Consider the following 19687-nt stretch of genomic DNA (forward strand, 5'->3'; position numbering starts at 1 on the left):
AAACGTCAGGAGAGAATACTTCTGGAACATGGCCACACAGCCCGAAAGACATACAACAACCCTGTGATCCCGGCCATGAAAGCCCAACATGTGTGTAAATAACTCCCACCATTCCTAACAGCCTCAAGCCCCTTCTTTTCCCCCCTCAGCCGATGGGAGCTGAAGTCCAAAACACTTCCAGGACCCATGTTTGACCATGCCTCAGATAGATTTTGAGTATTTTTTGGGCCCTGGTTTCCTAGACAGCTAGCTGGAGCTCTATAGACTGAGGCCTGCCATAAAGGTGACAAGAACAAAACAGCAATGTGTTGATACCTGGAGCAACGTACAGGGAGCGTACCACCCCTCTGCTACGTCAGCTCCATTGGCTGCTGATTAGCTACCGAGCACAATTCAAAGTGCTGGCTTTAGCCTATAAAGCGCTAAACGGTTCTGGCCCAGCTTACTTATCCAAACGTGTCTCCCGTTATTGTAGGGGACTAGCCCAGAGGGGGAGTAAAGGAGAGAATTCCAGGAGAGCAATAAAACAAACCTTTTATTATCATAGCTGATGATAAGGCAAAACAGCTGTAGGTACCCACATTTTGTGGGTCCATGCCATCCAAATGGCCATCGCAAAGCATGTCATAGCAAAGAATTTTAAATCTCGGCCTTATCTAAAACTGACCAATGGCTGAGACTCTTTTCCACCTTTCACACCTACTTTGACACAAGTGATATCAATGACCTAACTTGTTTACTCTGAGCTTTCTTCTCTCTGGAACTTCCTGAAGGAAGGCACCAGCTCACAGGAAGAGGAGGGGCACAGGCCCTGTGTTGCACATACTGCTTTGATTCATACAAAGTGCTTATATTGTCTATATAAAAGCTATATGATATATGCAGAAGCAAAGCTATATAGGCAATAGTCTACTATTTTCTGGCCCATGGTCCCTACATTATGAGCATCGCATAATCTTAGATCTTCTGGGGAGGTCCTGTTCTTGGTCCTGCCAGCCTCACAGGAGCGGCTGGCGAGGACAAGAGACGGCCTTTTTGGTGGTCCCCCCCCCCCCCCCCGCCTATGGAACACCCTCCCAAATGAAATTAGACAGGCTCCCTCCCTCCTGTCTTTCCGAAAAAGAATGAAAACGTGGTTATGGGACCAGGCTTTTGAGCAAGAGTAGCAGCAGAAAGGAGATAGGACAACTACACGACTCAATAACAGACCTCTTTTGGACTTGAAATGCGCCTTGAATGTATATTTATACAGTACAGTCTCACTTATCCAACATAAACGGGCCGGCAGAACGTTGGATAAGCAAATATGTTGGATAATAAGGAGAAATTAAGGAGAAGCCTATTAAACATCAAATTAGGTTATGATTTTACAAATTAAGCACCAAAACATCATGTTATACAACAAATCTGGCAGAAAAAGTAGTTCAATAGGCAGTAATGTTATGTAGTAATTACTGTATTTACAAATTTAGCACCAAAATATCATGATATATTGAAAACATTGACTTAAAAATGCATTGGATAATCCAGAACGTTGGATAAGCGAGTGTTCGATAAGTGAGACTCTACTGTATGTATAATTATGTAGGTTTTTAATGTAGGCTCTTAATTTAATATAATTTTATTTTAAATGGATTTTTAAATGTGATGTAAATTGTTTTGATGTATGTGTTTTTATATTGTAAGCCGCCCTGAGTCCCCTGATGGGTGAGAAGGGCGGGGTAGAAATGATGAAATAAATAAATGGAAGGCTGCGGGCCATCAAAATGTTAATCAAGGCAGTAAGCAGCCAGACTTGGAAGCTGCAAGGCCATTCAATGCTAATCAAGGTGGCCAATGGCAACTTTCACACTTACCTCAGGCAGGCATGAGTTCTTTCCCATTACCCTGGGCATCATCCCACAGATACATAAACCTCACATACTTAGGGTTGTTGTATGTTTTCCGGGCTGTATGGCCGTGTTCCAGAAATATTCTCGAACATGGCCATACAGCCCGGAAAACATCCCGGCCATAAAAGCCTTCGATAACTCAGTTTCCAACAGACCTCACAACCTCTGAGGATGCCTGCCTTAGATGTGGGCGAAACGTAAGGAGAGAATGCTTCTGGAACATGGCCAGGCTACTCACAGAAACCCGACAGGAGAGCGTTTTACCTTGGCCAAAATGGCGACCGCGCCCTGACTGGAGAAGAGCTTTGCCTGCCTGTCAAGAGAGCAACTTCCGCTTTCCCAACTTCCGGCGGGCGCGAAAGCAACAGAAGGAAAAAACTCAGGATTGGCCGACTGCCTCAGCCAATGGGAGCCAAGCTTTCCCTTTCAGTCGCGGCGAGCGGGCGGTGTGCGCCTGCGCAGAGCTATCTTCCTCCTCTTTCGCCTCAGTCCGTCTTTCCAACGGCCAATTCGGACCGGGATGGCGGGGGCCCGAGAAGTGGTCACGGTCCAGCTGGGGCCCTACGCGGGCTGCGTCGGTGCCCACTGGTGGGCACTGCAGGTGAAAGGGCCAGCCTTTGAATCCGGAGATTGTTAAACCCAAGCTGGGTGGCCATCTGTCCGGAGGGCTTTGACGGTGTTCCTGCTTGGAGGAACGGGGTTGGACATCATTAAAGCCCTCCCAACTCTAGAATTCTATAATCAGCTGTCATAAAAATGATGATGGAGGCTCCTTCCCTGGAGACTTTTAGGCAGAGGCTGGATGGCCATCTGTCAGGAGGGCTTTGATGGTGCCTTCCTTTACATTTTATCACTGTTACTCATTTCCATGATATAGCACTTTATGAAACCTGTCCCCGCTGGTTCGCCTTTAATTACTCTGATTTTATCTGCTTGGATTTTAATGTATTGTCCATTATATTATTTTGTGTATTGTTGAAATGTTTTAAGTTTTGTCAAATATGTTGTGTCATTGTTGTGAGCCGAGTCCCTTGGAAAAGATGGGGCAGGATATAAAAATAAAGTTTATTATTATTATTACATTGAGTTGGATTACATTGGGTAGCCTTTGGGTTCCCTTCCTGCCCTAGGATTCTATTTATTAATAGTCATCTTTGATAGTAATGACGATGGAGATTCCTCTCTGGAGGCTTTTAAGCAGAGGCTAGAAGGCGATCTGTCGGGAGGGCTTTGATGGTGCCTTCCATCATGGCAGAATTGGGTTGCATTGGTATAATAATGTAATAATAATTATGTATTGCTGAAGGCGTTCATGGCCGAAATCATTGGGTTGCTGTGAGTATTCCAGGCTGTATGGCCATGCTCCAGAAGCATTCTCTCCTGATGTTTCACCCACACCTATGGCAGGCATCCTCAGTGCTTGTGAGGCTTTTTGTGAGGCTGGATGGCCATCTGTCAGGAGGGCTTTGATAGTGCCTTCCTTTACATTGAGTTGGGTTACATTGGGTGTCCTTTGGGTTCCCTTCCTGCCCTAGGATTCTATTTATTAATATAGTAGAGTCTCACTTATCCAAGCTAAACGGGCCGGCAGAAGCTTGGATAAGCGAATATCTTGGATAATAAGGAGGGATTAAGGAAAAGCCTATTAAACATCAAATTAGGTTATGATTTTACAAATTAAGCACCAAAACATCATGTTATACAACACATTTGACAGAAAAAGTAGTTCAATACGCAGTAATGTTATGTTGTAATTACTGTATTTACGAATTTAGCACCAAAATATCACGATATATTGAAAACATTGACTACAAAAATGGCTTGGCTAATCCAGAACCTTGGATAAGTGAGACTCTACTGTAGTAATCTTTGATAGTAATGATGATGGACACTCCTCTCTGGAGGCTTTTAAACAGAGGCTGGATGGCCATCTGCTGGGAGGGCTTTGATTGCCTTCCCTCGTGGCAGAATTGGGCTGCATTGGAATAATGATGATGATGATGTGTTGTTGAAGGCTTTCACGGCCAAAATCATTGGGTTGCTGTGAATCTTCCGGGGTGTCTGGCCATGTTCCAGAAGCATTCTCCCCTGACGTTTCACCTAGACCTATGGCAGGTATCCTTAGAGGTTGTTGTGAGGCTGGATGACCATCTGTCGGGAAGGCTCTGATGGTGTCTTCCTTTACATTTAATTGTGTTGCATCAGGTGGCCTTCGGGTTCCATTCCTACCCTAAACTTCTATTTAGCAACAGTAATCTTTGATAGTAATGATGATGGAGACTCATCTCTGGGGATGGCCATCTGTCAGGAGGGCTTTGATGGTGTCTTCCTTTATATTGAATTGGGTTGCATTGGGTGGCCTTTGGGTTCCCTTCCTGCTCTAGGACTCTATTTAACAATAGTAATCTTTGGTAGTAATTACGATGAAGATTGCTCTGGAGGTTTTTAAGCAGAGGCTGGATGGCTATCTGCCGGGAGGGCTTTGATGGTGCCTTCCTTTGTGGCAGAATTGGGTTGCATTGGTATAATGATGTAATAATAATAATAATAATAATGTGTTGCTGAAGGCGTTCATGGCCGAAATCATTGGGTTGCTGTGAGTATTCCAGGCTGTATGGCCATGTTCCAGAAGCATTCTCTCCTGATGTTTCACCCACACCTATGGCAAGCATCCTCAGCAGTTGTGAGGCTTTTTGTGAGACTGGATGGCCATCTGTCAGGAGGGCTTTGATGGTGCCTTTCTTTACATTCAATTGGGTTGCATCAGGTGGCCTTTGGGTTCCCTCCCTTAGGATTCTATTTAGTAATAGTAATCTTTGATAGTACAGTAGAGTCTCACTTATCTAACATTCGCTTATCCAACGTTCTGGATTATCCAACGCAGTTTGCCTCCCGCCCTGATCCACAGCTGTTTCTCTAAATAGCAAGGATTGAATTTTTTATGGATTTAATTTCCAACAATGTTGCTACCGTAAGTTCATTTTATGCAATTCTATCTTTATTTGTAATCAATTTGTTAGTACTGAATGTTTTTAAGACAATGTTTTCCATATATTGCAATGTTTTGGTGCTAAATTCATAAATACAGTAACGTTACTGTTTTTTGGACGCCTTTTTCTGTCAATTTGTTGTAAAATGTGATGTTTTTGGTGCTTAATTTGTAAAATCATAACTCAATTAGACGTTTAATAGGCTTTTCCTTAATCCCTCCTTATTATCCAACATTTTCGCTTATCCAATGTTCTGCCGGCTTGTTTATGTTGGATAAGTGAGACTCTACTGTAATGACACTGGAGGCTCATCTTTGGGGATGGCCATCTGTCGGGAGGGCTCAGATTATGTCTTCCTTTACATTTAATTGGGTTGCATCAGCTGGCCTTTGGATTCCCTTCCTTCCTTAGGATTTTATTTAGTAATAGTAATCTTTGATAATAGTGATGATGGAGGCTCACCTCTGGGGATGGCCATCTGTTGAGAGGGCTTTGATGGCATCCACCATGATGGCAGAACTGGGTTGGACTGGAGGGTCCTTTCCAAGGATTATTTGAAGTGTTCTGTGACGTAAATAGACAGATGATCATCTCTTTGCTTCCTCAGGAATCCTCGTTCAGCTCTGACCCGGCGACTGCAAGATCCGACGAGACCCTTCACCATAATGTTCTCTTCCGCCCGGGAAGGTCCTCCCAGGGACAGGAGACGTACACCCCCCGCCTCATCCTCATGGACCTCAAAGGTGGGTCCAACTCCCTGTCATGCAGGAAGACACCATCAGAGCCATCCCAGCAGATGGCCATCCAGCTTCTGCTTCCTGAGAAAGAGATTATCACCAGATTCTTAAGGCAGTCACGTGTCCAAATGACGGGTGTGTTTTCCTTCTGTATAGGGAACCTGGGCTGCTTGAAGCAGGAGGGAACTTTGTACCACGATACCAATACGGACACCCCCGTGGCCTGGTAAGCATTCTCTCCATCCCCACTGCAGTGTTTTGTGCATTTTGAATTGGTTTAAATGGCTAATTTTTTAATAGTACTGGTTTAATTAATTTTATTTTAATGTGTATAGTTTTAAATTATTGTCTATTGTTTTGGTTTGACCACAGTTCAGTCCTTTGAGTCTCTCTTAGAAGAAAAAAGAAGTGGCATATAATAATAATAATAATAATAATAATAATAATAATGCTTCCCAAATAATGCTTCCTAAATCCATCGTATTCCATGTGCAAGCTGGCATATTAGCAATTAAGTGGTATATAGTAGTAGTAGTAGTAGTAGTAATAATAATAATAATAATAATAATAATAATAATAATAATGCTTCCTAAATGCATCATATTCCATGTGCAAGCTGGCATATTAGCAAACAAGAAGTTGCAAATAATAATAATAATGCTTCCTAAATAATGCTTCCTGAATCCATCATATTCCTGGGGCAAGTTGGCATATTAGCAAGCAAGAAGTGGCAAATCATAATAATAATGCTTCCTAAATGCATCATATTCCTGGGGCAAGTTGGCATATTAGCAAGCAAGAAGTGGCAAATCATAATAATAATGCTTCCTAAATAATGCTTCCTAAATGCATCATATTCCATGTGCAAGCTGGCATATTAGCAAGCAAGAAGTGGCAAATCATAATAATAATGCTTCCTAAGTAATGCTTCCTAAATGCATCATATTCCATGTGCAAGCTGGCATGTTAGCAAGCAAGAAGTGGCAAATCATAATAATAATGCTTCCTAAATAATGCTTCCTAAATGCATCATATTCCATGTGCAAGATGGCATATTAGCAAGCAAGAAGTTGCAAATAATAATAATAATGCTTCCTAAATAATGCTTCCTGAATCCATCATATTCCTGAGGCAAGCTGGCATATTAGCAAGCAAAAAGTGGTATATAATAATAATAATAATAATTCTTAATACTTCCTAAATGCATCGTATTCCATGTGCAAACTGGCACATTAGCAAGCAAAAAGTGGCAAATAATCATAATAATAATACAGTAGAGTCTCACTTATCCAAGCTAAATGGACCAGCAGAAGCTTGGATTAGCAAATATCTTGGATAATAAGGAGGGATTAAGAAGAAGCCTATTAAACACCAAATTAGGTTATGATTTTACAAATTAAGCACCAAAACATCACGTTATACAACACATTTGACAGAAAGGTAGTTCAATACGCAGTCATGTTATGTTGTAATTACTGTATTTACGAATTTAGCACCAAAATATCACAATATATTGAAAACATTGACTACAAAAATGGCTTGGATAATCCAGAAGCTTGGATAAGCGAGGCTTGAATAAGTGAGACTTGACTGTAATAATAATAATATTGCTTCCTAAATCCATCGTATTTCAGGGGCAAGGTGGCATATTAGCAAGCAGAAAATGGTATATAATAATAATAATAATAATAATAATAATAATAATAATAATAATAATAATGCTTCCTAAACAATGCTTCCTAAATCTATCTTACTCCAGTGTAACAATTACTAGTTTTCTGTTGAGAACCATATGGTATAAAAAGCCTTAATTTTTCAGGAAGGGGGCTCTGACGACACACCGAGAAGATCCGTCTCCTGTTCACCCCTTCCTAAAAGGCCTTGGCGGGTCGGAGGTAAGATCGCAGTCTCCTCTTGGTTTATAAACCAATGTTTATAAATCCAGAGAGGCACAAAAGAGTTACAAGTGGCACTTAGAGCTCTGGAAAACCTGGCAGGTCTCAAAACCTTCTGGGTAGGACATTTGTGTAAGTCTATATCTATGGCATCTGTCTTGTTTACAATTAAAGCCTGATGTTTACATCTCTCTCTCTTGTTGTTTCAGGATAACAGGTCTTCTGGTAGCGGCTTTTCTCCCAGGACCCTTCCCGGTGGTAAAGATGTGTGTGTGCTCTGCATGCATGGCTCTTTTATATATATATATATATATATATATTTTAAAAGGGGGTGTTATGTTTGTGAACAAACACAATATAAAAGACTATGAAAAAAATGTCCTTCTGAGAATAAATAGACCTGAAAGATCCAACCTGCTGGCTTGAAACCACCACTAATATACTGTATGTATATATAATATTGATCATAATATTGCAATACAGTATAATACTAATAATACAATACAATAATATAATAATTATATATATTGCATATAATATTATTAATAATATTGCAGTATAGTGGTTTAGAACAATATAGTAATATGTGATACTAATATGAGGTTATGCTAATAATATATTGTATGTACATTGATCATATTGTAATACAATATAATACTAATAAAAATACAATATAATATAATATATATTACATGTAATATTACTAATAATATTGCAGTATAGTGGTTTAGAACAATATAGTAATATATAATACTAATATTGTGCTATGCTAATATAATATATTGTATATATAACACTGATCATAATATTGTAATACAATAAAATACTAATACAATATAATAATTGCAGTAGAGTCTCACTTATCAAAGCTAAACGGGCCGGCGGAACCATGGATAAGCAATGTTGGATAATAAGGAGGGATTAAGGAAAAGCCTATTAAACATCAAATTAGGTCATGATTTTACAAATTAAGCACCAAAACATCATGTTATACAACAAATTTGACAGAAAAAGTAGTTCAATACGCAGTAATATTATGTTGTAATTACTGTATTTACGAATTTAGCACCAAAATATCATGATATATTGAAAACATTGACTACAAAAATGCCTTGGATAATCCAGAAGCTTGGATAAGCGAGTCTTGGATAAGTGAGACTCTACTGTATTATATATATTGCATGTAATATTACTAATAATATTGCAATATAGTGGTTTAGAACAATACTAGCTGTGCCCGGCCACGCGTTGCTGTGGCGTTGTCTGGTGGTGTTGGTGAGAAATTGTTGAGGTAGTGGTTGTATTGAATGTCTGTTGTATGGTTGTCTTTATGTTTAGTATGCACACTGAAGTGGATTATATGGCAGTGTGGAGTCAAAATAATCCAGTTCAAAGCAGATAATATAAGATTCTAAATGGGTTATATAGCTGTTTGGAAGGGCCTTGAGTCTACACTGCCATATCCAGTTAAAATCTGATAATCTGTGGAAGAGGCCTAAGTGAGGCCTAACTGTGCCTGTCCCCTGGGCTGAGTGAGTTGCTAGGAGACTAAGTGGGTGGAGCTTAGCCTTCAAACTGGCAGCAATTGGATAAAAACTATTATTCCTCGCCCTGTAATTAGGACTTTATTTTTCTTTTCTTTTTGTTGTATCAACCTAGAGCTGTGAATGATGGGTTGTGTTGTCAAATTTCGAGGTTGGGGGGCCTGTAGTTTTGTTGTTTGTCCGCTGCCCTGATGCCATCATTCTTTTATATATATAGATAGTATTTGATACTAATATTGTGCTATGCTATTAGTATAATATATTGTATGTGTACATAAAATTTGTAAGCCGCTCTGTGTCCCCTTCGGGGTGAGAGAGGGCAGGATATAAATGCCATAAATAAATACATAAATAACAATAGGCTCAAATGGTAGGAAAAGAAATCCCACCTAAACATTACAGAAAACTTCCTGATAGTAAGAGCTGTTAGTGGAATATGCTGCCTGGGAGTCACCTTCTCTGGAGATTTTTAAGCAGGGGCTGGATGGCCATCTGTCGGGAAGGCTTTGATGGTATCTTCTTGCCTGACAGATGGTCTAGGATTTTAGTAGAGTCTCACTTATCCAACATTTGCTTATCCAACTGTCTGGATTATCCAACGCATTTTTGTAGTCAGTTTTCCATATATCGTGATATTTTGATGCTAAATTTGTAAATACAGTAATTACTACATAACACTACTGCATATTGAACTACATTTTCTGTCAAATTTGTTGTATAACATGATGTTTTGGTGCTTAATTTGTAAAATCATAACCTAACTTGATATTTAATAGGCTTTTCCTTAATCCCTCCTTATCCAACATATTCGCTTATCCAACGTTCTGCTGGCCCGTTTATGTTGGATAAGTGAGACTCTACTGTATCTGAAAAATAATTTTTTTTCATGTCGGGAGCGACACAGGGCTGGAGCAAAGGCAGGCAGCCTTCTCTCCCATTAATGGAGCCTTTGCTGGGAATTAAGGGCCGCTCACTTGATAGCAGAGACAAATAAAGGGAAGGGGGTGATGGCTGTACTCATCTCACGGCTGCAGATGCCGAGCGGCGGAACGAGACCCCAGAGACACTCCCCTCAGAGACCACGGCACACGTTTGGTCGGATTTCCTCCGGACGTCTCTGCACCCCCGGACCACGTTCGCCATCCAGCAGTACAGCCACGAAGGGTGAGGGTCCGTCCTCCGTATGCCTTGCCGACTTTCCCCCTCTCACGTGGCGGAAATAATCGTCTGGGATGACCTCCGTTGCCTCTTGCAGGGATTCGAGCCAACTCGAGGCCTTTGGGCAAGGGGAAAAGCTGCTGCAAAGCGCTGCGTATGCCGAGGAGCTGGAAGACCGGCTGCACTTCTACGTGGAAGAATGCGACTACCTGCAGGTCAGCACCGCTCTGCAGTCATCCTGTACGAACGGCTGTGTTTGAACGGTGGGACTGCTTGGCTTCCTCATCTTCCATGTGCTTCTTACCCAGGGCTTCCAAGTCCTCTGCGACCTGCACAGCGGCTTTTCAGGCATCGGGGCAAAATTGACGGAACTGCTTCAAGACGAGTATGCCGGGAAGGGCGTCCTGACGTGGGGGGTGGCTCCCACACACAAGTCTGCGGTGAGTATATTGTGCCTAAACATTAGAACTATTCAGCAGTGAAATATGCTGCCTCAGGAGTCCAGTGGTGTCTCCTCCTCTGGAGGTCTTTAAACAGAGACTGCATGGTCATCTGTCGGGAGGGGTCTGATGGTGTCTTCCTTTTGTTGTATATGCTTTTATGGTTTTAATTGGATTGTTTGAATATCAGTGCTGTTTAATACTGTTTTAATATTGGTACATTGTATATATTAAGTTGTACTGAAATGCTTTTAGTTGTGAGCCACTTTGAGTCTCCATATGGAGAAAGTGGGACATAAATAATACTAATGATAATAATTATTATTATGCACATAATAAAAGTGAAAATCTGTATGTATGTATATGGCATGGGTGTCAATAGTAGTAGTAGGTAAAGGTAAAGGTTTCCCTGACGTTAAGTCCAGTCATGTCTGACTCTGGGGGTTGGTGCTCATCTCCATTTCTAAGCCAAAGAGCCGGCGTTGTCCGTAGACACCTCCAAGGTCATGTGGCCGGCATGACTGCATGGAACGCCATTACCTTCCCGCCGAAGCGGTACCTATTGATCTACTCACATGGGCATGTTTTTGAACTGCTAGGTTGGCAGGAGCTGGGGTTAACAGTGGGTACTTTTCGGTCTGCAAGTTCAGCAGCTCAATGCTTTAACACACTTAGCCACCGGAGGCTCCAGTAATAATAATAATAATAATAATTCTATTGCAGATTGGGATTAGACTGGGTGTCCCTTGGGGTCTCGTCCAACTCTAGGGTTTTACAAACTAGGAGACTGTATGGAGGGCCTCTATTCCTAGAGATGAGAATATCTGATGATGGCTCTTCTCCCGTCCTAAAGGTTCCCCAGAAGAATTTCTATCGGCTCATGAACACCGTCCTGGGAATGGTCAGTCTGTCCAGCCACAGTTCGCTCCTCTGTCCCTTGTCGCTGAACGGGAGCCTGGGCCTCCGGACGGAGCCTCCTGCCACGCTGCCCTACCTGCGCTACGACGTGAGTGCCCGCGCATGGCTGCAGAAGCAGTGTGCCGTGCAGCAGGACCTACCCTTGCGGGTTGGTGGCTCCTTCAAACTAGTCTTGTTTTGCTATTATCACAAACAGGCCTCTCTGGACTACCACACCAGCGCCATCCTGGCCACAGCACTAGAGACGCTCACCGTTCCCTACCGGCTCCAGGCCTCAACCATCTCCATGGCGAATCTTGCCGAGGCTCTGAATTTCTCCGGGAGGAAGGTACTGCCTCACCCTTCCTTTGCCTCTCATTTCCCCTGGCAGCTCAGACTTTCTCACTATGCAAGGGACACCACTGGCCCTCCCTCCAATAACATTGCAGGTTATAGTGAGCACCGTGAACATGTCCAAGAGCCCCTAATGTCCCCCACAAACACCATCCTGCCCACCACCCAAGTAAAGGCCTTCAGACGAGGACAATCTCATCCTAGATTTCATGTATTTCCTCCACCACAGACATCCCAGTTATAGAGAGCGCCGTGAACATGTCCAAGTTCACCCTAGATTTCATGTATTTCCTCCACCACAGACATCCCAGTTATAGAGAGCACCGTGAACATGTCCAAGAGCCCTGCCAACATCCTCCACAAACACCATCTTGCCCACCACCCAAGTGAAGGCTTTCAGACGGGGACAATCTCATCCTAGATTTCATGTATTTCCTCCACCACAGACATCTCAGTTATAGAGAGCACCGTGAACATGTCCAAGAGCCCTGCCAACATCCTCCACAAACACCATCCTGCCCACCACCCAAGTGAAGGCTTTCAGACGGGGACAATCTCATCCTAGATTTCATGTATTTCCTCCACCACAAGCATCCCAGTTATAGAGAGCACTGTGAACATGTCCAAGAGCCCTGCCAATGTCCTCCATATTATTATTATTATTATTATTATTATTATTATTATTATTATTATTATTATTATTATTATTATTATTTTCCTGACCACCACCCAAGGGAAGGCTTTCAGACAGGGACAATCTCATCCTAGATTTCATGTATTTCCTCCACCACAAGCATCCCAGTTATAGAGAGTGCCGTGAACATGTCCAAGAGCCCTGCCAATGTCCTCCATATTATTATTGTTATTATTATTATTTTCCTGCCCACCACCCAAGTGAAGGCTTTTAGATGGGGACAATCTCATCCTAGATTGTTTTTCCTCCACCACAGACATCCCAGTGTTCCTTACTCTCAATTGGTGTGGCCTCCTTTAACCCTTTCCTATCCTTTTCTATAGCACACAGCAAACAGGAATTGATCAGCAACTGAACATACTAGAGAGGCTTGGGGAGAATTCACCATGATTTATAGAAGTGCAGGCAAGGAGCACTCTGAACTCCAGTGACGATGGACCTGGAACTCACTGCCCTCCTCCTTCCCTTTGCCAGGTAGCGGCTTCCATGGCCGCCGTCCCGTTTCCGGTGATGCGGGGACAATCCCTTCCTGACGCTTTGTGCAGCCAGCAGCTTGCCGCGCCGTGGAGCTCCATGTCTTCGTGCGGGGAGCAGAGCAAGAGCCACTGTTTTGCACAGTCTGTGGTGCTGAGAGGAATCAGCAAGGAATACCAAGTCAGGTAAGGTGTGTCAGGACTCCAACTCCCACCATTCCTAACAGCCTCTGGCCCTTCCCATGACCTGAATCGGACTCTTCTGCCTCTCTTCCAGCCGCCCCCCATCGGGCACGGAACCCAAGTCTGTCCTGCACATGTGCGACACCGGGCAGGAGGTGCTGGCCCGCTACTTGTACATGGCCTCCCCCAGAACCTTCAGGTGGGTGACGTGGGGGGCAGCACCATGGGAGGAAAAGGAGGCGAAGGCAGCAGAGTCATCCCACTCGTTTCTCTCCCAACAGCACTTCACATTTACTGCAGAGCCCTACCAGGCTCTTGGCCCCGTATCCTCAGTATTTCTCCCCTCTACTCAACAAGCAAGGGCTCCTCCTGGAGAAACCGCCACTGCACACCTCTGCAGGTAAGCAGCCGGGCTCTGAACCATCAGAAACTCATTTACAGTAGAGTCTCACTTATCCAAGACTCACTTATCCAACGTTCTGGATTGTAGTCAATGTTTTCAATATATCATGGTATTTTGGTGCTAAATTTGTAAATACAGTGATTACAACATAACATTACTGCGTGTTGAACTACTTTTTCTGTCAAATTTGTTGTATAACATGATGTTTTGGTGCTTAATTTGTAAAATCATGACCTAATTTGATGTTTAATAGGCTTTTCCTTAATCCCTCTTTATTATCCAAGATATTCGCTTATTCAAGGTTCTGCTGGCCCGTTTAGCTTGGATAAGTATATATCTATATATACACACATACATATTGATATACCTATACACAATATAATTTACAATATATATATTATAATGTATATGCATAAAAGGTAAAGGTCCAGTTGTGTCTGACTTTGGGGGTTGGTGCTCATCTCCATTTCTAAGCCGAAGAGCCGCCGTTGTCCATAGACTCCTCCAAGGTCATGTGGGATGACTGCATGGAGCGGCATTACCTTCCCACTAGAGCAGTACCTATTGATGCACTCACATTTGCATGTTTTTGAACTTCTGGGTTGGCAAAAGCTGGGGCCAACAGTGGGGGCTCTCTCCACTCCCCCAATTCAAACCTGCGGCCTTTCGGTCCAGAAATTCAGCAGCTCAGCGCTTTAACACACTGCACCATCAGGGGATATTATTTCCTAAAGGTTGTGAATATACAGTAACGTCAGGGGAAACAGTTACCTTTACCTATTACATTACAGTAGAGTCTCACTTATCCAAGCTAAACAGGCCGGCAGAAGCTTGGATAAGCGAATATCTTGGATAATAAGGAGGAAGTAAAGAAAAGCCTATTAAACATCCAATTAGGTTATGATTTGACAAATTAAGCAACAAAACTTCATATTAGACAACAAATTTGACAGAAAAAGTAGTTCAATACGCAGTAATGTTATGTTGTAATTACTGTATTTATGAATTTAGCACCAAAATATCACGATATATTGAAAACATTGACTACAAAAATGGCTTGGATTATCCAGAGGCTTGGATAAGCGAGGCTTGGATAAGTGAGACTCTACTGTATTAGTATAGCACAATACTGGCAATACATTACTATATTGTACTATATCAATATATTGTAATATTATTAGTAACATTACATGTAATATACATTATACTGACAAGGTCAGAAATCGTGCGTCTTGTCTGAGATCTGGAAGGACCCAACTTCCAATTTGAAGGCAAGTGATTGTGGGAGCGATAATTTACAACGTTAGACCCCAACATACGTAATCCTCTCTAATTTATTCTAATTCACACTTTACCGTTCTCTGTTCCAGCCGTCGAGAGCATTCCAGTCTTCACCGCCCTCCAGTCGTCCGCCGTCCTGCGACGAACTCTTGGGAACCTTTACGAAGAGTTACACCAAGTAGACGTCCGGCGCTGGGCCAGCTTTTTTTCGGCGGGCGTCGAATCAGACGACTTCCAGGAGGCCTTGGAGGAGCTGAGGACGCTCTCCCACTGTTACAGGCACAGCGATGCGGCAGAAGATTCGGAGGATGATCTAGACTGACGATGCCTTTCGACGGTGCCTTCCACTGACATTGCAGAATAATAATAATAATAATAAACTCCCTAAAGCATCTGTTTCTCTCCTGAGCTGCTTTTAAGTATTTAATGGGATGTTGTGCGGTTTCTGGGCTGCATGGTTGTGTTCTAGCAGCATTTTCACCTGTGTTTTCCGGACTGTCTAGCCATGTTCCAGAAGCAGCATTCTCTCCTGACATTTTGCCCACATCTATAGCAGGCATCCTCAGAGACTGTGAGGTCTGTTGGGGTTTAAATATCTGTGGAATCATGTCCAGGGTGGGAGAAAAAACTCCCCCAGGCAGGAAGCAGCCTAGCTTTGAAGCTGCAAGGCTATTCAAGGCCAGGAAGACTCCATTCCACCATGGCTCCTGTGTCAATGTAACGAAATAATAATATATACAGTAGAGTCTCACTTATCCAACATGGAGCCTCCGGTGGCCTAGGGGATAAAAGCCTTGTGACTTGAAGGTTGGGTTGCTGACCTGAAAACTGCCAGGTTCGAATCCCACCCGGGGAGAGTGCGGATGAGCTCCCTCTATCAGCTCCAGCTCCATGCGGGGACATGAGAGAAGCCTCCCACAAGGATGAGAAAACATCAAAAAAAACATCCGGGCGTCCCCTGGGCAACGTCCTTGCAGACGGCCAATTCTCTCACTCCAGAAGCAACTCCGGTTGCTCCTGACACAAAAAACAAAAAAACCAACTTATCCAACGTTCTGGATTATCCAACGCATGTTTGTAGTCAATGTTTTCAATGCATTGTAATATTTTGGTGCTAAATTAGTAAATACAGTAATTACTATGTAGCATTACTGCATATTGAACTACTTTTTCTGTCAAATGTGTTGTATAACATGATGCTTTGGTGCCTAATTTGTAAAATCAACCTATTTTGATGTTTAATAGGCTTTTTCTTAATTTCTCCTTAATATCCAACATATTCACTTATCCAACAAAATAATACAAGTAATAATAGAGTAAAATAATAAATGCAATAATAGTAATAAGATCACAGTGAAATAATAAATGTATTATTAATAATAATAAAAATGGAGTAAAATAAATGTAATAGTAGCAACAATAGAGAAAAATAATAAATGTAATAACACCAATAATAATAGAGAAAAATAATAAATGTACCATATATTCTCTAGTATAAGCTGACCCAAATCTAAGCCAACCAGGACCCTCACCCGAGTATAAGCCGAGGGGGGCTTTTTCAGTCTCAAAAAGAGGGCTGAAAAACTAGGCTTATACTCAAGTATATACACTAATATATTGTATATACTTATAATATTGATAATATAATGCATTACGATACAATACTGATAATACAATTTAATAATATTAATTATATATTAAATGTAATACAGTAGAGTCTCACTTATCCAACGTTCTGGATTATCCAACGCATTTTTGTAGTCAATGTGTTAAATTTGTAAATACAGTAATTACTACATAGCATTACTGCGTATTGAACTACTTTTTCTGTCAAATTTGTTGTCTAACATGATGTTTTGGTGCTTAATTTGTAAAATCATAACCTAATTTGATGTTTAATAGGCTTTTCCTTAATGTCTCCTTACTATCCAACATATTCGCTTATCCAACATTCTGCCAGCCCATTTATGTTGGATAAGTGAGACTCTACTGTATTACTAATAAAATAATATTACAATGTAATGATATAGTACAATATAGTAATTTAATGCTAGTATTGTACTATGCTCATAATATACTGTATTGTACGTGAATGTAATTTGTAAGCCGCTCTGAGTCCCCTTTGGGTTGAAAAGGGCGGCATATAAATGTAGTAAAACAAATGAATAAATAAATAAATAAATAAAGGTCCAGGGTGGGAGGAAGAAAGTACTCTTGTGTGTTGGAGGCAGGTGTGAATGTTGTAATTAATCACCTTGATTAGCATCAATGGCCTTGCAAGTTTCAGTCCTGCCTGGGGAAATCCAAATAAACATAGCCCTTCTGAGCCCAAAGGTCAGCTCGGCACATCTTCTGCACTGGAATGGCATTCATTCCTTAAATAAATATTCACCCAGAACGTCACCGAAGACCATTTATTATTTCCCTCCCATTAAAATATTTACATCAGTTGCTCTCCACAGAACTTCCTTCCCTCCTCTGCCTTTCAAAAAGGGCCGAGGAGGGGAATGTCTCTGAGGTGTGCTTTGCAAGAGACCGCGGTGGCCTCTCTTTACCCGAAGCCCGGCTCCTCCTGCTCCTCCTCGGAGAGGACCGGGTCCTTATCCGACAGCTGGTCGGTGTGGCTGATGCTCAGGCCGTCGTCCTCGTCCTCGGAGCTGACGTCGCAGGCCGTGTGGAAGAGAGCCATCAACTCCCTGAACCGGTGGGAAACCTGGGCAAACGGCAGGGCCGGTTAGACACACACACACACAAACCATAGGGCTACTCCGGGAGGGATGGCCTGCGACAGGATGTCCAACTCTGGACTATGGCTACGTCTTGTTTATGAATTACTATATAGCTGAGTGTCATTGGGACTGCTGCCTGCCTACTTTCTCCCTTCTCCAGCTTGGCAATGTCTCCATCTGTGATTGAGGTGACCCTCCCCCCCCCCCCAGGACTTTGTAAAAGATAGTTTAAAAATCAAGAATTTATGTCCTATATTTCATATATTTATAGCAGTAGGTGATTGAGATATTTTACTGGAGTTTACAGTGATTTACTAAAAGGTGTTTGACCTTTTAGCCTGAGGTAAGAGATAACAACTTCCCTAATCCTTTCCTTAACCAGTGACTCCAGAGCAAAAGCACTCCCTTTTGTTTATCCAGACAAAGGAGTTAGCAAAGGAAAAAGCCAATTTTAAACCACATGCTCTACAATCTTTTCCCTTGGATTCTGGACTTTCCTATGAAACTTTATGAACTCATTCTGGACCTTTGGGTGGCTGGGAGTGGGCAATATGATTTCTGATTCTATGAATGTATTCCTACATGTCTCCCTTCCCCAAATGCCTCATATATGAACTTTTAAAATATGAAAAATAGAGTGACGGAGGTTTGACTCTGGCTACGTGCAGACAGCCCCCCCGGATGGGCTGGAGTACCCTGCCCAGAAGAGATTATCACCTACTCTTGCATGGACAATAATTCGGGCTGTTCCCCCTTCTGAGTTCGGAGCAGGCCATCAAAAGGGAAATGGCTCGCCCTTCATCCACACATCTGGCAGGAAGAGCCGAATTATTCGGGAAACAGCTCTCCCTTTGTCAATAAACCAGACCAGCGTGTCAGACACATATGTAAATTGGACATATTGACTCATCCATCCTTTTCGTAATATGCTTGGCTGTCCATTGATCGCTGCTCAGCCCGCCCCTTGTCTCTGATTGGAAGAGACGCCGGACTGTAGGAAGCCATCTGATTGGGGGGATTTCGCACCACCCAGTCAAAGAGCCAATCAGAGTGGAACTGGATGAGGAAAGGCGGGGAGCGAGATTTGAATTGCTCCGCCTGTCTTTTTGCTTATAAAAATTGCTGCACTGTATTATGTGACATGTCATCACTGCGAGCGATTGTGTCTTGACATCCGCGTCAGCTGACTCGAAATAAAGACAATTCGGTTCTCTCTCTTCAAGATCTGGGTGAGATTATTGTGGGAAATAGGATTTTTAATTCACAGTGCCCCCCGCTGGCCAGGATCGAATCCTGCGGTCAGAGGGCATCAGTTCATCCCTGCTCCAGGGACGAACCCTAAATTTGCGCGACAACACATCCCTTTTTCCTTTCTCTTCCCTCCTTCTTGTTCTCCCTTTCCTTTTTTTCTCTTTATTCACTTTCCTTCCATATATTTGTATATGTATATACACACACACATATATGTTTACACACACATATATAATCTAACCAGAGTACATGTGTATGTGTATACATATATATGTGTGTGAGCCAAGCTGGTTAGTAGCCAGCTGCAATAAATCACTCTGACCAAGAGATCATGAGTTCGAGGCGATCCCATGGCGGAATGCGCACCGGACCATTAAAATAAAATAAATAGCCCCTGCTCGTTGCTGACCTAAGCAACCCGAAAGATAGTTGCATCTATCAAGTAAGAAATTTAGGTACCACTTATATGTGGGGAGGCTAATTTAACTAATTTACGACACCCTAAAGAATTGTCCAGCAGGTGTTTGGAATAAGGAAGTTACCGTCGCAGTGGATGATGAAGCAGCTGCTCCCCCTGTGGCCGGCATTGAGCATACCCTCAGGAAGCTTGAAGCTGGAGAAGGTTTAAATTGCCTCTGCGTCTGTCTCTGTTCTATGTGTATATGGCATTGAATGTTTGCCAATTATGTGCATAGTGTGATCCACCCTGAGTCCCCTTTGGGGTGAGAAGGGCGGAATATAAATACTGTAAATAAATAAATAAATA

General features: G+C 42.4%; 2 protein-coding genes across 3 annotated transcripts in view; one reads left to right on the forward strand and one right to left on the reverse strand.

Annotated features, from left to right (window-relative positions):
* The first annotated feature begins 2334 nt into the window (after positions 1-2334).
* Positions 2335-15335, forward strand: msto1 (misato mitochondrial distribution and morphology regulator 1). The gene is made up of 14 exons (XM_062964739.1): positions 2335-2493; positions 5490-5625; positions 5776-5845; positions 7439-7514; positions 7724-7772; positions 10093-10222; positions 10314-10431; positions 10525-10656; positions 11510-11662; positions 11771-11902; positions 13076-13260; positions 13352-13456; positions 13539-13657; positions 15031-15335. The coding sequence occupies exons 1-14, from the start codon at positions 2413-2415 to the stop codon at positions 15261-15263; spliced, it is 1719 nt and encodes a 572-aa protein (XP_062820809.1). The 5' UTR covers positions 2335-2412; the 3' UTR covers positions 15264-15335.
* Positions 15336-17341: 2006 nt separating this feature from the next.
* The window catches only part of gon4l (gon-4 like), a 54715-nt gene continuing 52369 nt past the window's right edge, over positions 17342-19687 (reverse strand). For both annotated transcript variants that reach the window (XM_062964737.1, XM_062964736.1), the window contains exon 32: positions 17342-17654. In XM_062964737.1, coding sequence (XP_062820807.1) covers positions 17493-17654 — 162 coding nt within the window. In that variant the 3' untranslated portion in view covers positions 17342-17492. The remainder of the gene's footprint in view (positions 17655-19687) is intronic.

Source organism: Anolis carolinensis, unplaced genomic scaffold (assembly GCF_035594765.1).
Source record: "Anolis carolinensis isolate JA03-04 unplaced genomic scaffold, rAnoCar3.1.pri scaffold_14, whole genome shotgun sequence".
In the NCBI taxonomy this organism is placed as follows: domain Eukaryota; kingdom Metazoa; phylum Chordata; class Lepidosauria; order Squamata; family Dactyloidae; genus Anolis; species Anolis carolinensis.